At 38.1% G+C, this 17,326-nt stretch overlaps 1 protein-coding gene across 1 annotated transcript in view; it reads right to left on the bottom strand.

Annotated features, from left to right (window-relative positions):
- Window positions 1-1,567: 1,567 nt before the first annotated feature.
- The window catches only part of ARHGAP42 (Rho GTPase activating protein 42), a 166,795-nt gene continuing 151,036 nt past the window's right edge, over window positions 1,568-17,326 (bottom strand). Inside the window, exons 19-24 of the mRNA XM_086481749.1 lie at window positions 16,323-16,467; window positions 13,135-13,515; window positions 10,680-10,836; window positions 9,587-9,649; window positions 1,914-1,993; window positions 1,568-1,656 (exon numbers count right to left, since the gene is read on the bottom strand). Coding sequence (XP_086337875.1) covers window positions 1,568-1,656; window positions 1,914-1,993; window positions 9,587-9,649; window positions 10,680-10,836; window positions 13,135-13,515; window positions 16,323-16,467 — 915 coding nt within the window. The remainder of the gene's footprint in view (window positions 1,657-1,913; window positions 1,994-9,586; window positions 9,650-10,679; window positions 10,837-13,134; window positions 13,516-16,322; window positions 16,468-17,326) is intronic.

Below are 17,326 nucleotides of genomic sequence, written 5' to 3'. Positions count from 1 at the left end.
AGAAATCATGCACTGCACACAAGTAAAGAAGGTTCTGATGTGCTTCTTTATGTTGGCAATTAATCTTATTTTCTATCTTAAACATGAAAAAGGCTATGGAAAGAAAAAAGAAGCAATTAAAAGATTACTGATGGTTTTAGTCCTAACAGAAGTTCTTCCTTAAACTTCCTGGAAGTAGTGTACAACTTAGAAATCAACAGAAGATTTATATATTGATTTCTGCTGCTGAAGAAAGAACTAAGCCTTGACAGGTCTATGAAACAGCGAATTCTTTCTGTAGCACTAATGCTAAAGGATTACTAATGCGGAGCTTCAATATCTTGGTTTTCAATTGGGCATGGTAAGTAGCCAAAGCAAGCAGTGCATGTTTTCCCTTAAGATGTGGAAGATGCTCAGATTAAGAAAGATGCTTATGATTTTGCATTTTGTTTTGTTTTGTTTTTCTTTTCTTCAGTCCTACCAGGAGCAATCAATGGGTCGATACAAACCCTTTGAAAAGTAAGGCTTTCTTATTCTGTGGAAGGGGAGAAATCTTTGTCAAATAGCTTAGCAGAAGTCAGGAGAAATAATACCAAATACTTTTATTGCTACATGGAGCTTTCAGCATTCATAGCTTATAAAATTAGCTACTTCACAGGCCATTTGTCTTATTTGCACTGGAAAAAGTTGGAAAAGGACTTGGTTTCAGTTTATCTCAGGTTTCAAAACATACTGCTGTTTTTCACTGTCCACTTCACATGACTACCAATCATTCCAAACTCAGCATCTCCTTGTTTTCTACAGATGTTGTTCTGAGATAGACTGAGAATATCTTCCAGATGATGGGTATCATAGAAATAAAAGTTGTTAATATTATCTATACTGATACAGAAAGAAGCAAATAAATCTAAGTATTTGAATGAAACATTCATTAAACATATCACATTTTGAATGAGCACTTACTGCTGAGGCAATGTATAAACTGGTTTTATTATCAGTTGCATAAATTCTATACCATACTGTAATCTCAATGATCAACAGAAGTTCAAACTTCTGGTTCATGGAAAACTCATTTCTTATTTGAAATGATTAGGACTAATTTAAGAATCGAGTTTTCTAAGGGAGAATTCAGACCACAAAAGAAGCTTACATTATACCTACATTATGAAAAAACCCACAATTTTCCATATTAAAAACCATAGATGACAAGAAATGTCATAGAGTGCATTGCCCCTTAATTTCACACTTCTGTGAGCAACATCCTAGGACCTGAAAGCCTGCAGCTAAATAGCAACTTTTTTGATTTTATTGCTCTAGTGTTCCTTACCCATAAAAGAAGAACAGAACAACCTTTTGCAAACAATGGAAGTTATTTAAACAGAGTACCGTCTTCAGTACTGAAACTGTTAACTGTTTCATTACATTCTGTTCCGTTGATAGGGAGCTGTGTAACCTGCAGCTGCAGTATCTGAAGGAAAACTACCATTCAGCTAACGGGCTGATCCCATATCTGTGTCAGATAAAATTCATAGTGCTTATTATTTGTTACCATGGATACCATGAAGATATTGCTGTCCACTAAAGATTACTAGAGGAAGACAACATAATTCTCAGGAACAAGTCCCGTTTTGCCTTCATAAGTTGCTTTTAACCAGCCTGGTTCCACTGATGGATACACTGTAGAAAAACAGCCAGACAAAAAAAAATATATTTACAATTAAGTAACACTGTTGAAAGATCACACACATGGTTCATATATTTATTTAGCTAGTATTTATTTAAAAGAAATTGAAACATCAGGGCAAAAACTGAGAGCTGAAAATTTAATTATGCTCTCATTTTGTGGACACAATTTCTTTTTTTTTTTTTTTTTTTTTGTTTGTTTGTTTGTTGGTTTTTTTTTTTAACATAAAAAAATGTAAAATCTGTCTTACCATTAGAAAATATTGCCCCCTGTGGGAAAGACAGCTCATGACTATGCTCAGCCTTACAGGAATACATGGCTTTTGCTTGTCTGAAAGAAAAAAATACAGGCTTGTAATAAATGAGATAACAAGGCAAAATGTATACAGAAATGAAATCAAAACCTAGGAAGTGTATGAACAATCAGTTGCACAAATGCAGGATGGTCATGACTAGTTACACAGAAGTTCAGAGGAGCCGAATTATAGCAGATAATAACTCCAAGCTTACTTGTGTTAACAAGCACGTTATTGCAGAAGAGAGACCACCATCCTACTTAGATGTTTAAACAGGAATATAATTTATAACTTTTAAAATGGTTCTTTCATTCTAGTTGACATTCAAATGAGTGCTGAGCTGAGCTTATGGTGGAAGCAAGTGATGAACTGCCTGGAGACAATTTGAAAGTGACTATTGAGTCATTAAAGGTGTAAAAAACATGAGTTGTGAGAAAATACAGTTGATCAGTTTATAGAATAAAATAATACATAGAGGGTCAATGTGAGACAAAAAGGAGTAATCTGTTCTCCAGGCTGACTGCAAAGAGGACTTAAATAGATTTAAATTGCAGCAAGGGAGATTTAAATTAAGTATCTTGTGTGGGTTTTAGCTTCGGCCACCTAAATTTAGATGTCTATAAGCAAACTATGTGGCTAGCTCCATGAACACTGCAGGCCTGGTTTCTGCTAGGTTAGACACCTACTTGAGAGTGCAACGAATGGCTCGCCAGGTTCCACTGCCTGTGGCAAAACCTTCAACGAAATACTTCCTTAAATAATACCTGACATGAAGACACCTACATGTAGACAGCTAAATGTAAGTCTCTTATCTGTAGCTGGAAGACCCCTCTATTGGTTAGAACAGTGAAGTACTGGAAGTGGCAAGAATTGGAGAATCCCCAAATTGAAGAATTCCTATTACTAAAAATTAATTAAAAAAAAAATTTCAAAAAGACACTATGTGGGTATCTGTAAAAGTTAGATATATAATGATTCTATCCCAGAGAAGGAGGACAGATTAAGTCACCTCTTGATATGGCTTCCAGCACTATGATTCTCCAAAGTCCAAAATGAAGGATTGAACATGAAGAGGGAAGCTCAGAGTTCTCTCTCGAGTCCTGTGCTTCATCTGATGCCTTGACTTTAACTTATACACTCAAAACAATTTTTATACAATACACCAGTTTTTCTGAGTTTCTTTAAACTTACTGAAAACCCACATTATACCAAGTGAAGATGAACTTGTTATATATTTCACGTTTGTATGATGTGATGGGGAGTTACTGATTCAGCTTTCCTTCCAGCCAGAAATTATCTCAGTGACCCAGTATGTGATCTGTGGTGAAGTTTAACATTTTTTGCATGCTTTTTGAGAATGTGTATATGCAAGTGACATGCAATTTATTTTGTCTTTCCTCCCAGAACAGTGAGATAACAGACTCCTAAATTAGATTAATAACAGTGCCATCATAAGCATTAGCAGAAGAAATCTATTTTATTTTGTGTAGCGCCAGTGGGACCATGGCACTTCATCTTTGGAGTTCCACACCTTCCTGGGGAGGCTAAGCCGGGACAGATTTCCTAAAGGGTGCAGAGAGAATCCCTCTACCCTGGCCTCATACCCTGATGCCAATCAGTACTAGCACACCATCGTTCATCTGAATCTTTAAAAGTGTATGACAGTGGATGGACATATTCCAAAGGTTGTATGTGTGAGCTTTCCAGAAACGACTTCTCCCTCTGAAGAAAAAGCTTTTCTTTTGTTTCTCTGAAGCTGTCTTACGACTGGACTAAATGGTGTGTTTTGCCTTCATCTTAAGTGAGCAACTGACTCATCAAGGGTTACACTCTCAGGTTGAGATTTCCAGAGGAGGTCAGTAATTTTGAGTTGTTACCATGATATCCAAGGGCACCTTATTTTCAGGGTGCTGAAAACATTTCTAACTCTTAGCACTGTCATTCTGGATACATCCCCACTGCTAACTACAACATAAGCACTGGATCCTGTTTGTCTACTTCGCTTAAATGCTAGCTTGCTTTCTGGCTGGTGTACACTGCTCTGTTTAGCACTTTTTCCACGACAACTTCTTGGTGCCTACTGTTCTGAAGAACTTGCCATCTACAGTTGACAAGACATGTGTGAAATTTCATTACTCTACATAATATATACAAATTTATACATAAAAATCTGTACAATATATACTTGTTTATACAATGTAAAATATACAGAGGGACATTAGATGACTTTACTGAAGGTCACACATTAATTGAATTCTTTAATCTCAAGATCATTTTTCCTCAAAGTCAACAAAAAAAAGAGCAGGTAACAGTCTGACAAAACACCTTTTTCCTGTTGTGGTGGGTTGACCCTGGCTGAACGCCAGATGCCCACCAAAGCCATTCTATCACTCCCCTTCTCAGCTGGACAGGGGAGACAAAATATAACAAAAGGCTCATGAGTTGCGATAGGGTCAGGGACATCACTCAGCAATCATGGGCAAAATAGACTCGACTCAGGGAAATTAAATTAATTTATTACTAAACAAATCAGAGCAGGATGATGAGAAATAAAAACTAAATCTTAAAAACACCTTCCCCCACTCCTCTCTTCTTCCTGGGCTCAGATTCACTCCTGATTTCTCTACCTCCTCCCTCCCACAGTGGCGCAGGTGGACGGGGAATGGAAGTTGTGGTCAGGTCATCACATGTTGTTTCTGCCGCTCCTTCCTCCTCAGGGGGAGGACTCCTCGCACACTTCCCCAGCTCCAGTGTGGGGTCCCTCCCATGGGAGACAGTTTCCCACAAACTCCTCCAGTGTGAGTCCTTCCCATGGGCTGCAGTTCTTGACAAACTTCTCCAGAGTGGGTCTCTTCCATGGGGTGCAGTCCTTCAGGAACAGACTGCTCCAGTGTGGGTCCCCCACGGGGTCACAAGTCCTGCCAGCAAACCTGCTCCAGCGTGGGCTTCTCTTTCTCCATGGGTCCACAGGTCCTGGCAGGAGCCTGCTCCAGCACAGGCTCTCCATGGGGTCACAGCCTCCTTGAGGTCCTCCACGGGGTGTAGGCAGATATCTGCTCCACCACCTGTGGGCTGCAGGGGGACAGCCTGCTTCACCATGGTCTTCACTGCTGGCCACAGGGGAATCGCTGCTGCAGCACCTGGAGCATCTCCTCCCCCTCCTTCTTCACTGGTCTTGGTGTCTGCAGAAATGTCTCTCTCACATATTCTCACTTCTCTCTCTGGCTGAAGTTGCCATTGCGCAGGGTTTTTTCCCTTTCTTAAACACGTTGTCCCAGAGGCGCTGCCACTGTCACTGATGGGCTCAGCCTTGGCCAGCGGCGGGTTCATCTTAGAGCTGGCTGGCACTGGCTGTATCAGACATCGGGGAAACTTCTGGCAGCTTCTCACAGAAGTCACCCCTGTAACCCCCCCCGCCACCAAAACTTTGCTGTGCAAACCCAATACACTTGTGTGGCATAATCACGGATTTTACACATATAAGACAGTGGAGTAACTTTAATAATGATTAGAGTTGCAATGATTATAATATAATTGGTTATGAATTTACTAAAGCACAGGGATGATTTTGAACCTGATTAATATGTAGCACCTCATTACTTAGTGGCATGACTATCAAGCCAGTCTCCCATGTGAAGAATGGGACATCTGAGTAATACTGCAACAAAAGATATTTAAGGCAATAATAAAACAGAACAGCAATATTTAAATATGAGGCAAAATTATTTAAGTTGTTCTTGAACAATACATGTTGGTTTTTCAGTGCCCTGAGAAAAAGTTAAGAAAATAAATGCAGTTTTCACCTATATTCTCTCATGTCTACTGAACTGTTCTGTTTTCAGCTTCCAATTTTACCTGATCCAAGTATGTTTAGCTTAAAACTAAAAAAAAAGATAAGAAAACATGGACTCTGACTTAGTTCTGGAAAGAGAAAGCTTCCCAGCATTTGACATTTAGACAGATACACAAACAAAAGGTACAAAGAAGTCAGTTTCTCAAAATCTCATGGATTAATGAATTGCAGGATTCTTGCCACTACCTTGCTTCTGACACAGAGGAATTACATCCCTATGTTATCTACAAACTGTGTGTAATGGTATAATGAGAGACTCTAAGAATATTTACTCATAATTCTGGTGCAATTTTCGAGCCCCTGGTTATTGCCTCCACACTCAATTTGATTACTTAGATTACTAACTTAATTAGTTATTACTCACTTCAACCCTATCCAGCTAGAAGCATTAACCATGAAAAGGGCTTGCAGGTTCTTGGGCATTTTTCTGTGTGTAGTTATGAAAATGGACATTCTTACTTATGGTATTAAGGCTGTTTGTTAAAAAGCATGTGATAACATCACCATCATTTATTCTGTTTCTCTTAAGATGATGCTAATAGTCTGAGAAGAGTGTGATTGATGTTGTTTAGTGCAGACTAAAAAAACAACTTCAGAAAACGGTACCCATATTTCCTAGAGGTTCCTTCTTTCCATGACTTTACCGGATAGACTCCAGGTAAGAAAAATGCATTTTCCCTTTCCCTACTTTTATTATGTTTGTTTTCAGCCCATAATGATAAACTTATACTAGCAGTCAAAGGGTGGTACTCATCAGATCATAAGTTTTTTTGCTTGACTACACACAGTCAACAACATTTGAGGCCATAATAATAATAATAACAACAATGATAATAGCATTATTATTATAACAATAACAACAACAACAATAATAATAAAGTTATAAATAAGCTTTAAAACTATGCTTCTGCCCTAAAGAATTTTCAGTCTAGCAAGACAAAGACAGAGGCCAGAGAGGAATAAATGAGGGAAAACACAGGAATCTCTCTCAGATGACTCATCAGTTAATATGATCCTACAGGAAGAAGAAAGGTTTATGGATTCCTGGAGACGGCAGACTTGCAGCCAAGCCTGACTGAGTAGAACACTGATCTGGGCTGGGCAAGGCATTCCAGGTGTTTAAGGACATGCAAAATATGACATGAAAATAAAAAACCAGAAGAATGACCAGGAAAGGATATTTAATCATATGGCTGGGAGGGGAGCATGTGTCTAGAGGGCTTCATATTGTCAGTCTACTCCTATTAAAGTCCCAACTGGGCACCTAGACATCCTGCTGCCAAGCTAGAGCTGTTTGCTGCCACCAACTCCTCCTTCCATTTTTCTAGGTATTCTTTTCTAATGAAAACCTTTCTTATAATGCAGTTGCTCCCTTCAGGAGACTTGACTTTCTGTGTACCCCTAATGGGAGGACTGAGAAGTCAAAGAAACTCTGGAACTGGAAAAAGCACAGGCTGGACAAGGTATAACATTTTGGCCTTCCCTGTCCAATCCTAGAACATGTACTGCCTCTCATTCTCTTTCTGACTAAAAGAAATCTGTTCAAACACATAGCACTATGGGGGCATATACTCACATATAGAAGGAAAGAAAACAGCCAAGTCAAATAATGTCCCGGCATTAAAAAAGGAAAAGGGGACACACATACTCATAATAGAGATACTGCATTATACAAAGGCAGAAAGCAAGGTTGCAAAGACTACTTGGAAGAAGGAATTAAGTAAGACTGAGCCACTGCGGTGGTAAAGCATCAAGTCCAAAATTATTTGCTGGAATACAGAAAACAATGTGAGACTGCAAAGCCATATAGGTACTTTTGATCCATCTACTGTACAAATGACCACAACAGGCAACAGACACTTCGAGTAGAAAACAAGCTACTTAGATACTATAACGCATAGGTAAGCAGTAGCTTAAAATTTCAAAACTAGTTATTTTAGCAGAGTAAATTACCTTGCATAGAGTTCAACCTTGTCTTGAGTATTTCTGGTATCAAACCAGACAGCTTAACAATACTTTCTTTGTCTTATACCTGTTCTGCATATACTCACTAGATAGTAGAGTTATGAACACAGAAGCCCTTTCTATTGGGTGGATCAAGATGTAATTACTATGATTTCTACATCCTTCAGAGCAAAAAAAAAAAAGACTATCCTAAGGTTTTAAATAAGCCTTCATGTTCGTAACGTGCATGAGAGGTAAATAAAACTGTCTCTGAATTGCAAAATCGTACTCACACTTAAGCAGCATTATAAGAACAGCTGAGCTACTTCTTATTTCTTCCTCATTTTACCTGCTGACTTCTCATTTTTCATTTTCCTTGTTACTGTTGCTCTTCTGCCTTCTTAGGAAGGCTGAAGTAGAGAAGCTATTAAGCCTTTCAGCGTTTTTGGCTTTATCTGCTCTTCATATCCATTATCAACCTGCTACATTTTTCATTTGTCAGATTTTTGCTTCTTACATGCTTTTTATATACAGATACAGGTGGCACAGGCTCTGAGGGAACAACAAGGGAGAGTTTACAAGGAAGAAGTAATACAAAATAAGAGAAGGAACAGCCTTGGAGGTGAAATGATGCAGGAGTGGTGAAGCAGTCATCACTCTTGGCTTAGGGCACTGGCTCAAGAACATGCCAGTCTCTTAATTTATACTTTTCTTTCTTATATTATTGCTCTGCTTTTTTCTTACCCCTTTCCTCTCCTGCCACCCTCTTTTTTGGTCACCTTACAGTTCATGTACTACACAAAACAGGAACAGCCTTGATTCCTGTAAGTTGCTTCTCTCGAACAAAATCAGTGGGCCTTTGCAGGTCAGCTTTCTCTTTCTCTCCCCTGCTAGATCTGCCAGAGAGGACAGCCATTTTCCACTGCTGCACATCCTGGCATCCATTGGCATCTTCCTTTACAGCTGTGCTACTCTAGATTACTACTTTTGGATTAATGGATTCACTTTTTTTTTCCCCCATTGCTCAACAGTTCCAGTAAGATCCTGGTATGAGTGAGTAAAGTGATGGACAAAAACACACGTTGTCTCAAAAAACTTGAAATGCAGGGACAGTGAAAAGAGAGACAGACTTCTTCCCACATCCATTTATTTGATTATCTGCTTTAGTCTATTAGTTGTAAGGGAGTTAGTAATGGATGGAAGACACTGCTTCCTAGACGAACACTTACCAGAACATTCTAAATTCATTTAATATAAGAATGAATCAAATCCACCAAATAAATGCAAACAATTGTAAAGGAAATTTAAATAATTCCTGCTGCACACTATCAAGAAGAATGGGCAACAGTTTCTCTAGGCAGATACTAAGGCGTGGAAGATGTGATGGAAAAGACAGAAATCCTATTCAAGTTAATCCTGAACTTTCTAAAGCAGCTGTTATTCAAGACCTGCCTATATGAGCAAATTATCATAAAATAGCACGTTTTCTACTCTGATGAAAGCATGTATATACAAACAGCTGTATGGAATAAGTACAGCACCCTCATCCTAATTTAAATCCTGTTAATTCACTCTGTAGCTGTGTCCTTAAGCACATCACTAACCTCACTGCAATTCCCCCAGGTGACAGAATAGCCAGATTGGCTGTTATTCTCTACCAGATTTAGCTTCCTTTTGGAGAAAGGATGAGTTTAATAAACAACAAAAATTCTTCATGCCACATGGTACTGTCCAAAAGACACAGAACAAAACTCCAACACTTCTATTTCAATCTTTGAACCAGCAAAACAAGAAGGATTTTACAAATTGTTAAACCATATGAAGCACTTACCGTCCTGAAGAAACTTGTTTAAGTGAACCAGCACTTTCAAACAACTGAGCTCTTGCAGCCACTCTGAAAATAAAAGCACCACCTTACTTTACACTTTACCCATTAATTAAATACACAGACTAGTTTCACTTTTAACCATCCAAAGACATGGAAATTAAAAAGCTAAATTCAGCAGAATTCTTAAGGGCATAACCTAGTTGGGGCCACTGACTTCCACATGCTCTAGTGCCTTGCTGAGTCAGCAAGGGAAAACTTAACAACCTATATTTAAAATTATATTCATGGATGGCCAGTAGATATATTGGAAATGCTTTTACTGCCAGTCTGTCACTAGCATGCTGGAACTCTGAGCTGTGCAGGATTAAGTAAGACACAGCAGTCTGCAAAATGACTACTGTGATCCCTTCCAGTTTAAAAAGTAGGGAGGCTGAATGGAGTCCCTGCAGTATTTGGAGAACTTCTTGGTGCTTTGTAGATCTGGAAATCACTTGTTCATGGGGACAGAGAAATTCTGGTCCAAGTCAGGACTACAGCAAAGATCTTCTGCCTCTTAAATCTGTTCTAAAAGCGCTGAGAAACACTGGTAACCCAAAGCTCAACAGGCTAAATTATAACCTCTATTGCTTAGAACTAACCTCCTCTCAACCTAAAAAAAACCCCAAAACCTAACTGTTAGAAATCAACTATTTAACAGGCAGCAAACAAAGGAATTTCAGAGCAGAAATTCCTTCAAATTTGGACTTACAGAAATAAAATCTGATGATCTTCTTGACATAACAGCATGGACAGTAAGTAGCATTTATGCTCCTTGAAACATTAAATTCCAGAAGAACCAGAAATAATAATACTAATCACTTTCCAAAGTTATGTTTCTTCATTATAGACCTTATCTGTAGTCTAATGAAGTCTTTCAACAGACTGTGTGCTGTGTCTCCTTTGTTTGCAATTTTAATGAAGCTAGCTAAATAATTCACAAATATTAAAATCAAGTATTCATGGATGCTTTTTCAACTTCTTATGTACCTCTCTGAGACCACTTTACAGTAGACAATACTCTAACAACACAAATCTCCAAAGGGCCTTGATGACTTACACAGATCCTGGTCTTTGATAGCCATTACTCGATGCAGTATCTAATCTTAATCTCCTGCACATTTTAGGAGGCAAATCAGGGTTTGGTGGAGCCTTTGGTGTATCTTTGGTATCTGTTGAAGATAAGCTTTGTATAGATCCAGTGCAGCTTTTGTTACCTAAAGAAAACAACCAAATTATAAAGAATATTAAAGCTAATTTGAAGTTGTTTCATAACATGTGTAACAAGCAAAGCAAATATTTTGGTTTTGCTTTGTTTCGTTTGTTGGTTTTTTGTGGTTTTTTGTTTTGTTTTTTTTTTCAAAGAGGCAAAATAGGTAGAGAAACTACTTACTAAGAGAGAGAAGAAACAGCCTTTAAGGCAGAAAGCCAGGAGAAAAAGAACAGCAACAGAATGAAAAAATTATATTAAAATTGTGAAGGCTAAAAAATTACAATTAAAAAATTCACAAATAAAAATAAAAAATTAAATGGCTAGATTCACTAAAAAGCGACAATAAAAACAACATTTCTAAAGTAGTACACAACACAGATTTGTAGAAAAGTTTCATGGTGGAAGGGATCTCAAATTGGGCAGAGGGATTGTCTAAATTCTTGCTCAAAGTAGCATCCACTACGAAATCAGACCACGTTACTTTGTAAGAATTAGTATTTCGATATCCACAGAAGCTTCATGCAGTTTCAAAAAAAATACTTAGGAATTAATGATCATGATTTGCCTAAAATAATTGCTACAGTAACTTGATAAAACAAATCTATAGCTGTACAGACTGTATTGCACACGAAAAAGTCTTTTTAATGAACACAAGGCATGGCCCCATGTGTCCTTTAAGCTGACCTATCTGTGGACTGCTGCCTTGTTTCCATATACATTGTTCAAGACAAGAACTGCATCTACTTCTGTGTCTCTTTATGCCCAAGAACAACCGATGCCTAATAATGATTTAAAAGCTGTCATAATATAAAGAGATCCCAAAATATAAAACCAATATCTATATTATGAATATTGCTATTATATAGAATTAGTCTATATTATAAATTATTGTTAATGATAATTATTATTTTACATTGTTAATACTGTTAATATAACACTATAATTCATATCTGGAAGTCTCAGGAAAAAGCTTGTACACTCCATGGGGGGCCAAGAGGAGAGAACTTCCTTAAACTTTTAGGGCTTTGCACATAACCACATATTTAGCCTACCTTTACTTGTATTACTTATACTATTGACAGCTCAGTGGCAAACTCAGCACTCACACTCAGTCCACTGGAGCTCATTGTTTCAGCGCTGACTGTCAATCTTCATAATCCAAAACACTGCAAATATACCGATTTCGAGAAGGTGTTTCTTCTAAAGTAATTTCCACATAGCTGTCAATATAGTGCAATATCACCTCATGTACTCACAGAGGTACAGCAAGGGTTCCCAGGCATTCCAGCTAACTTAGCATTTAGCAGAACTGTCTAAATTAAGAAGCTACATTTTTAAGCTTCTCTGTCTTGTAAGGAGCCTTGTCTACAAGCTTATTTGGGTCATAGGCTCAGCTTGGGTGCTCTGAGGGTGTTCTTTGAAGCAGCATCCTTCTTTGGCTGAACAGGAAGACTGGCGCCCTAACTTGTCCACTGAAATTGGATTCCTAAAGTTGGGTTTGCAAACTTGTGGTTGTTCTTGCACATCATGTCCATATACAGGACCATTCAGCCATAATCTTGTGTTCAATTTAATCTACTTGCTGTACTGGATAAGCGACCACGCAAGTAGGGCAGAATGAAGCAGCCATCCCATCAGCAGGGTTTCAGACACACATTTCATGCCAGGGATTACCCTTTTACCCCATCTGGCCAGTGCTATCTCAACTAAACGCATGGATGGTAAAAATCATAACTAAAAAAAAAAAAAAAGAAAACCAGAACAAACCACCTTTCCTTCATCTCCTATTTCAGCCAATTGAAGAGATGCCATTGTCAAAACAAAACAACACAGAACAAAACAAAAAAGCAGGCACACCGACAAGTAGTGACAAAACTGTTATTTACTAGATATATCAAGCTTAGTGCTTTTTAAATTTAAATGCTAGCTTTGATCAGTATCAATCACGTTGCACGGATTCATTCCTTTGACACATAGTGATAAACCATAGCTACCAACTCTTCTTATAAACCATCAATCTCCTTACAAGGCAGTGGTCTAGATGAGGCTAGCAGGATCGAGAGTACTCTAAATTCCGAGAAACACTGATATCTTTTAAACTGTATGAACTGTACAGGTAACAAACCATGTTTGTATGTCAGAAGAAATATGTCAGAAGCAGTTTGAAAGCTGAAAGAACATACCACAAAAATTAAAAAAGAAAGAAAAAAAGATTAACGAGTATCATTAGCTTTCGGATGCAGCTCTTGTTTTCTAATGTGTCACAGTAAACACTGATGTCCTAAAAGACCTTGGAAATTACCTTCAGCTGATGGGTTTGATCTAAGGGAAGATGCTGAAGACCTTTTCAGTCCAGACAGACTGTAAGAACTCTTTTTGGTCAGGTCTGTTGGTGGAGAGGCATTCTCTGGTCCAGTGACAGAAGCTACACTTTGGCAGTCTGACTCCACATCTGTTTTGGTTGCATCCTCCTTTGATGAGGATTCTGGACTTGTAGTCCAGAGGCCTGAACTCTTCTGGCCATTAGAAGAAGGGGGAGAGGCAATCCATGGAATCCCTCCCGATTTCTCCCTGGGTTGTGTAGGCGCACATTTGGTGGTGCTGTTCTGCTCAGAGGAGTGAGAAGAGAGAGATTCAATGCTGCCCATGGGAGTGCTGTCTGGGCTACTGCTGTATGAGTCACCTGGCGAGGAGTGAGGGGAGGGGAGAGAGGGAAAAAAAGAATAATTACATTTTCTAATCATGTGCATTTCTCTCATGAACCTTTAGCCCCTTGTACCTTACTTGTCATCAAATTCATTAACTTGTGGTTTCAGAGGCAATGATTCTTAAGATAAAAATATCTATTTTGTTACTCTAAGTTTCACACCTATTCCTATCTTTAACCTGGAAAGCTGCCTTTTGTGGCTATTTCTTTAGAGCTGATGAACATAACGTGCTACAGGCTAAACTATTTCAGATAGAAGTTTGCATTTTAAAAGGATTATTTAATCGTTAGAAAATTCAACAGTTATGATGTTGCAATATCTTTGTGGTGAGTATCTTGCTGGATTTCCATGATAAGGCAAATGTGGACCTTGTCAGACTTCTGTTCTTAAATGCATGACTCTATTGCCAGCAGTCACAAGAATTAAGTTTTACTTCAGTGCCAAGCTGCTGAGGATCTCTGCAGTCTCTGTAAGACTAGTCCATAAATCTATCTATAGATTTCCTATTTTCTGAGTAATACTATCTTTCATGAAATAGTTGTCCTGCAGAAGGACAACTTATTCCTTTATTTACAACTTGAATGTTGAACATTTGATGAATTTCTTCAATTAGATTGATTAAAGAAATTTACTTACTTACATAAAAATCTTTATACTGATCTTGTTTCCAATAATCTTTTGGGAAAAAAAAAAAAAAAAAAAAGTAGGACTATCCTAAAGAAATTCACTGGTGATATAAAGGTAGGAACACTCATCAGAACTAAGCAAGGACTGCCCTACAACACAGTGAGGGCTGAATTATTTTGAAGACTGGATTCAGTGTACTGAGTTGGTTTCTAGTAGGATTTTCCCCCCAAAACTAGAAGATATAATTCACAAATTTCACAAGAAGCAGAGAATGTATATTCTTCAACCACACAGTATTTACAAGATATCAACATGATACAGCTGCTTTTGCCTCCAAATGTTTCAATATCCTTGACAACAAGTGACCATAACCACACACAATACTACAGATAAGGCCACAAATACCAGTAATACCTTGCATAGTGTGTGGATCTGACAACAGTAGCGCCACTGGTACAGTAGTGTGAAATGTTCTGTCCACTTCTGGCCAGGATTCTGGTATTCCAGATTAGATCATCCCATACCTCGCCCCTTTAGAGACCATTAGTCCCTTGAAAATTGCAAAACTGTCTGAAGCATAAATTTGTTCGATGCATTTTCTCCAATTTTCTATCATTCCCTACCATTTGAAACGTCTATCTCATTTTCTCATGCCATACAGAATTCCTTAATTTCCTGTAACAGTGTCCACTCTTCATTTAAATGATAACTTAAAACCATCTAGTACTTCAGAAACTGCCGTTGCCAGAAGCCAAGGCACTCTCTTGCCTGTCTCTGGCCACACCTAGAGATATTTGGCAAGGAGAATACCTCTGCTTCTGCCTCAGCCTTCCAGGCACAAGCAAGATCCTAACTGGACTTGCTTACACAAGTGCTGAGCTTGAGCTAATAAGCAAAGCATAAGTGGAGAGCTCTTGGGTCAGACCTAGCTCCACACAAGCTGCCAGAACAAGCCGTGTGTCTGAATGGAGAAGTGTGAGCTTGCATACGCTCTGAAAAATACTTGCACAGAAATGCCCCTTTTTTTATGCTGGCATTCATTCATTGCAGTTGCACAGCAAAAAACAGTTGAAACTTGCCCAGTTTGTCCTCTGCTGAATGTAACCGACATTTCCTCTGTAACTTTTTATTTGGGATCCCATGCCATTCACACTGGCAATTGATGTGTAGGCAGCTATTGCTCTTATTCAGTATTTAAACTCTCACTGGCAGGAATCATGTAACACAAACCTATGGAAAATGCAGCACCTGTGCAAGAGTATACTTAGGATACATTTCCTACCACTGCAGACTGAAGAATTACTACAGATCCTCAAGGACAGATGCACCTTAACTGTGGATTAATTTACCGTACCAGTTTCATGTAAATTTCCTTGGGGAACCAAGGGACACAGAAGTCCTTTGGAAGTCTGTTGCAGTAGTGGAACTATTAACAACTTAACCTTTGCTAAAGTTTCAATACTTCTTACTGGTACAGCCAGTAGGTAAAAACCTGATGGCCCACTAGATGAAAATGAAACTTTTTAATACTCACATCTACATGAAAACGAATAAGCATTCTAAGCAGAAATTAATTATAAACAACTCCCTGCTGTTAAACAGTAAGCCATAGACAAATACACTGTTTCTCCCCAAAATATTAGTTTGTTTCTATTCCAGAAAAACTAACAAAGTTTCGGTGGTTTTGGCAACCTAGGCAGTGGCTGACTTTGAACGAATGACCACAGTTTCACGTGTGTGCAAAAAGCCAAGTAAACGGTTTTGATCTCCTGATCTTGACTGAATTACATTTATTACAGGAGGGGAGGAAAGATTCTATTTACAGTTTCCCAACCCTACTAATCCTCTTACAAGCAAATGAGATGAACCTCTGTGTTTCAAAGCAGACTGTCTTTAGAATATAAAGTCTACTCTAAATGACTTTTGAACACTGTATGCCATACAAGACTTGCCTAAAACCAAACATACTTCCTCATCTGAGAGCAGCAAGGAATGCAGTCATGCAACAGTGCAGCTGTGACTCACAGAGGTTAAAAAGCTGATGAAACCCCATCTGTTATAATTACTGGAATACAATACCTATTGGATATTATTCAGGAAAGTTAAAAGATAAGACATAAAAAGGAAGATAACCAGTCAACAAGGACAAACTTACTGTCAGGATCTGCTAGACATGGTGTATATCTTCCTTTGGGTTTACGTGAACCTGTGGAGAGACAAATTGCTCTTGTCCTTCTTGAACCTGATCGGGACTGAGGTTGGGGAAGAGGAATATTGGGGTCTGGTGCAGTGTGAAATATCTGCATGATTAAAAAAAGAAAAAGGGAAAAAATGATGTAACAATAAAGGTACTCTTACACTTCTATTATTAATCCATTTGTTTTTCTCACCACTGCACCTGAAAGTAATCCTTTAATAGTCTCACACATTACAAAAGAGTAAATTCACAGAATTTACGCTTTGCTTTGATCTCATTTTACAATCCAAGAACCACAATACTGAGCTGTACTTAAAATTTATACTAATTATATAAAAATATTTGTAAATAGTTTTGTTTTCTAGCCCTTGTTAAGTGCTTAACAATCTAAACTGTAAAACATATAATAGGTGCTTATGACTAAATCCTGCCCAAGAATATATTTTTAAAAACATTATGAAACTATTGAATTTTTTCTCTTGTTCCTATAAAAGCTTTTGTATGTCATAGAAATATGTCATAGTCATAACTTATAAAATACAGTTGGTATTTCAGAAAATAACTTTATTTTGCCAAACAAGTCACATTTGATGAGGAACATCTTTAAGTTTGGAGCATCTCCTGGTTTTTATCTTTTACATACCACTGGTGTAACTGCTCAATTTTGCACTTCATTGCTGCAGAAAAACTCAAATTTTTACGGGTATCTGACTACTGCAATCTGACACATACACATGAGGTTTTAAAGAACCTGCTAATAAGTTTGGCAAGCCTGCCAGCAAGGAGAATGCAGAAGGTCCAGTAACTTGGTTGACTTTCATTTGTATCACCTGTTCTGCAATATCCAAGACACATGCAGCAGAGGTCTTGAAAGACCCTAAAAACCTCCTTGGATACTTCCAGTAAAAATGATAATTGCCTTGGAGAATGACTGAAGCAAAAATACAACCAAAACATTTGCA

This window comes from Leptosomus discolor, chromosome 1 (assembly GCF_034619465.1).
Source record: "Leptosomus discolor isolate bLepDis1 chromosome 1, bLepDis1.hap2, whole genome shotgun sequence".
In the NCBI taxonomy this organism is placed as follows: Eukaryota; Metazoa; Chordata; class Aves; order Leptosomiformes; family Leptosomidae; genus Leptosomus; species Leptosomus discolor.
This window is presented reverse-complemented; position numbering and strand designations above follow the sequence as displayed.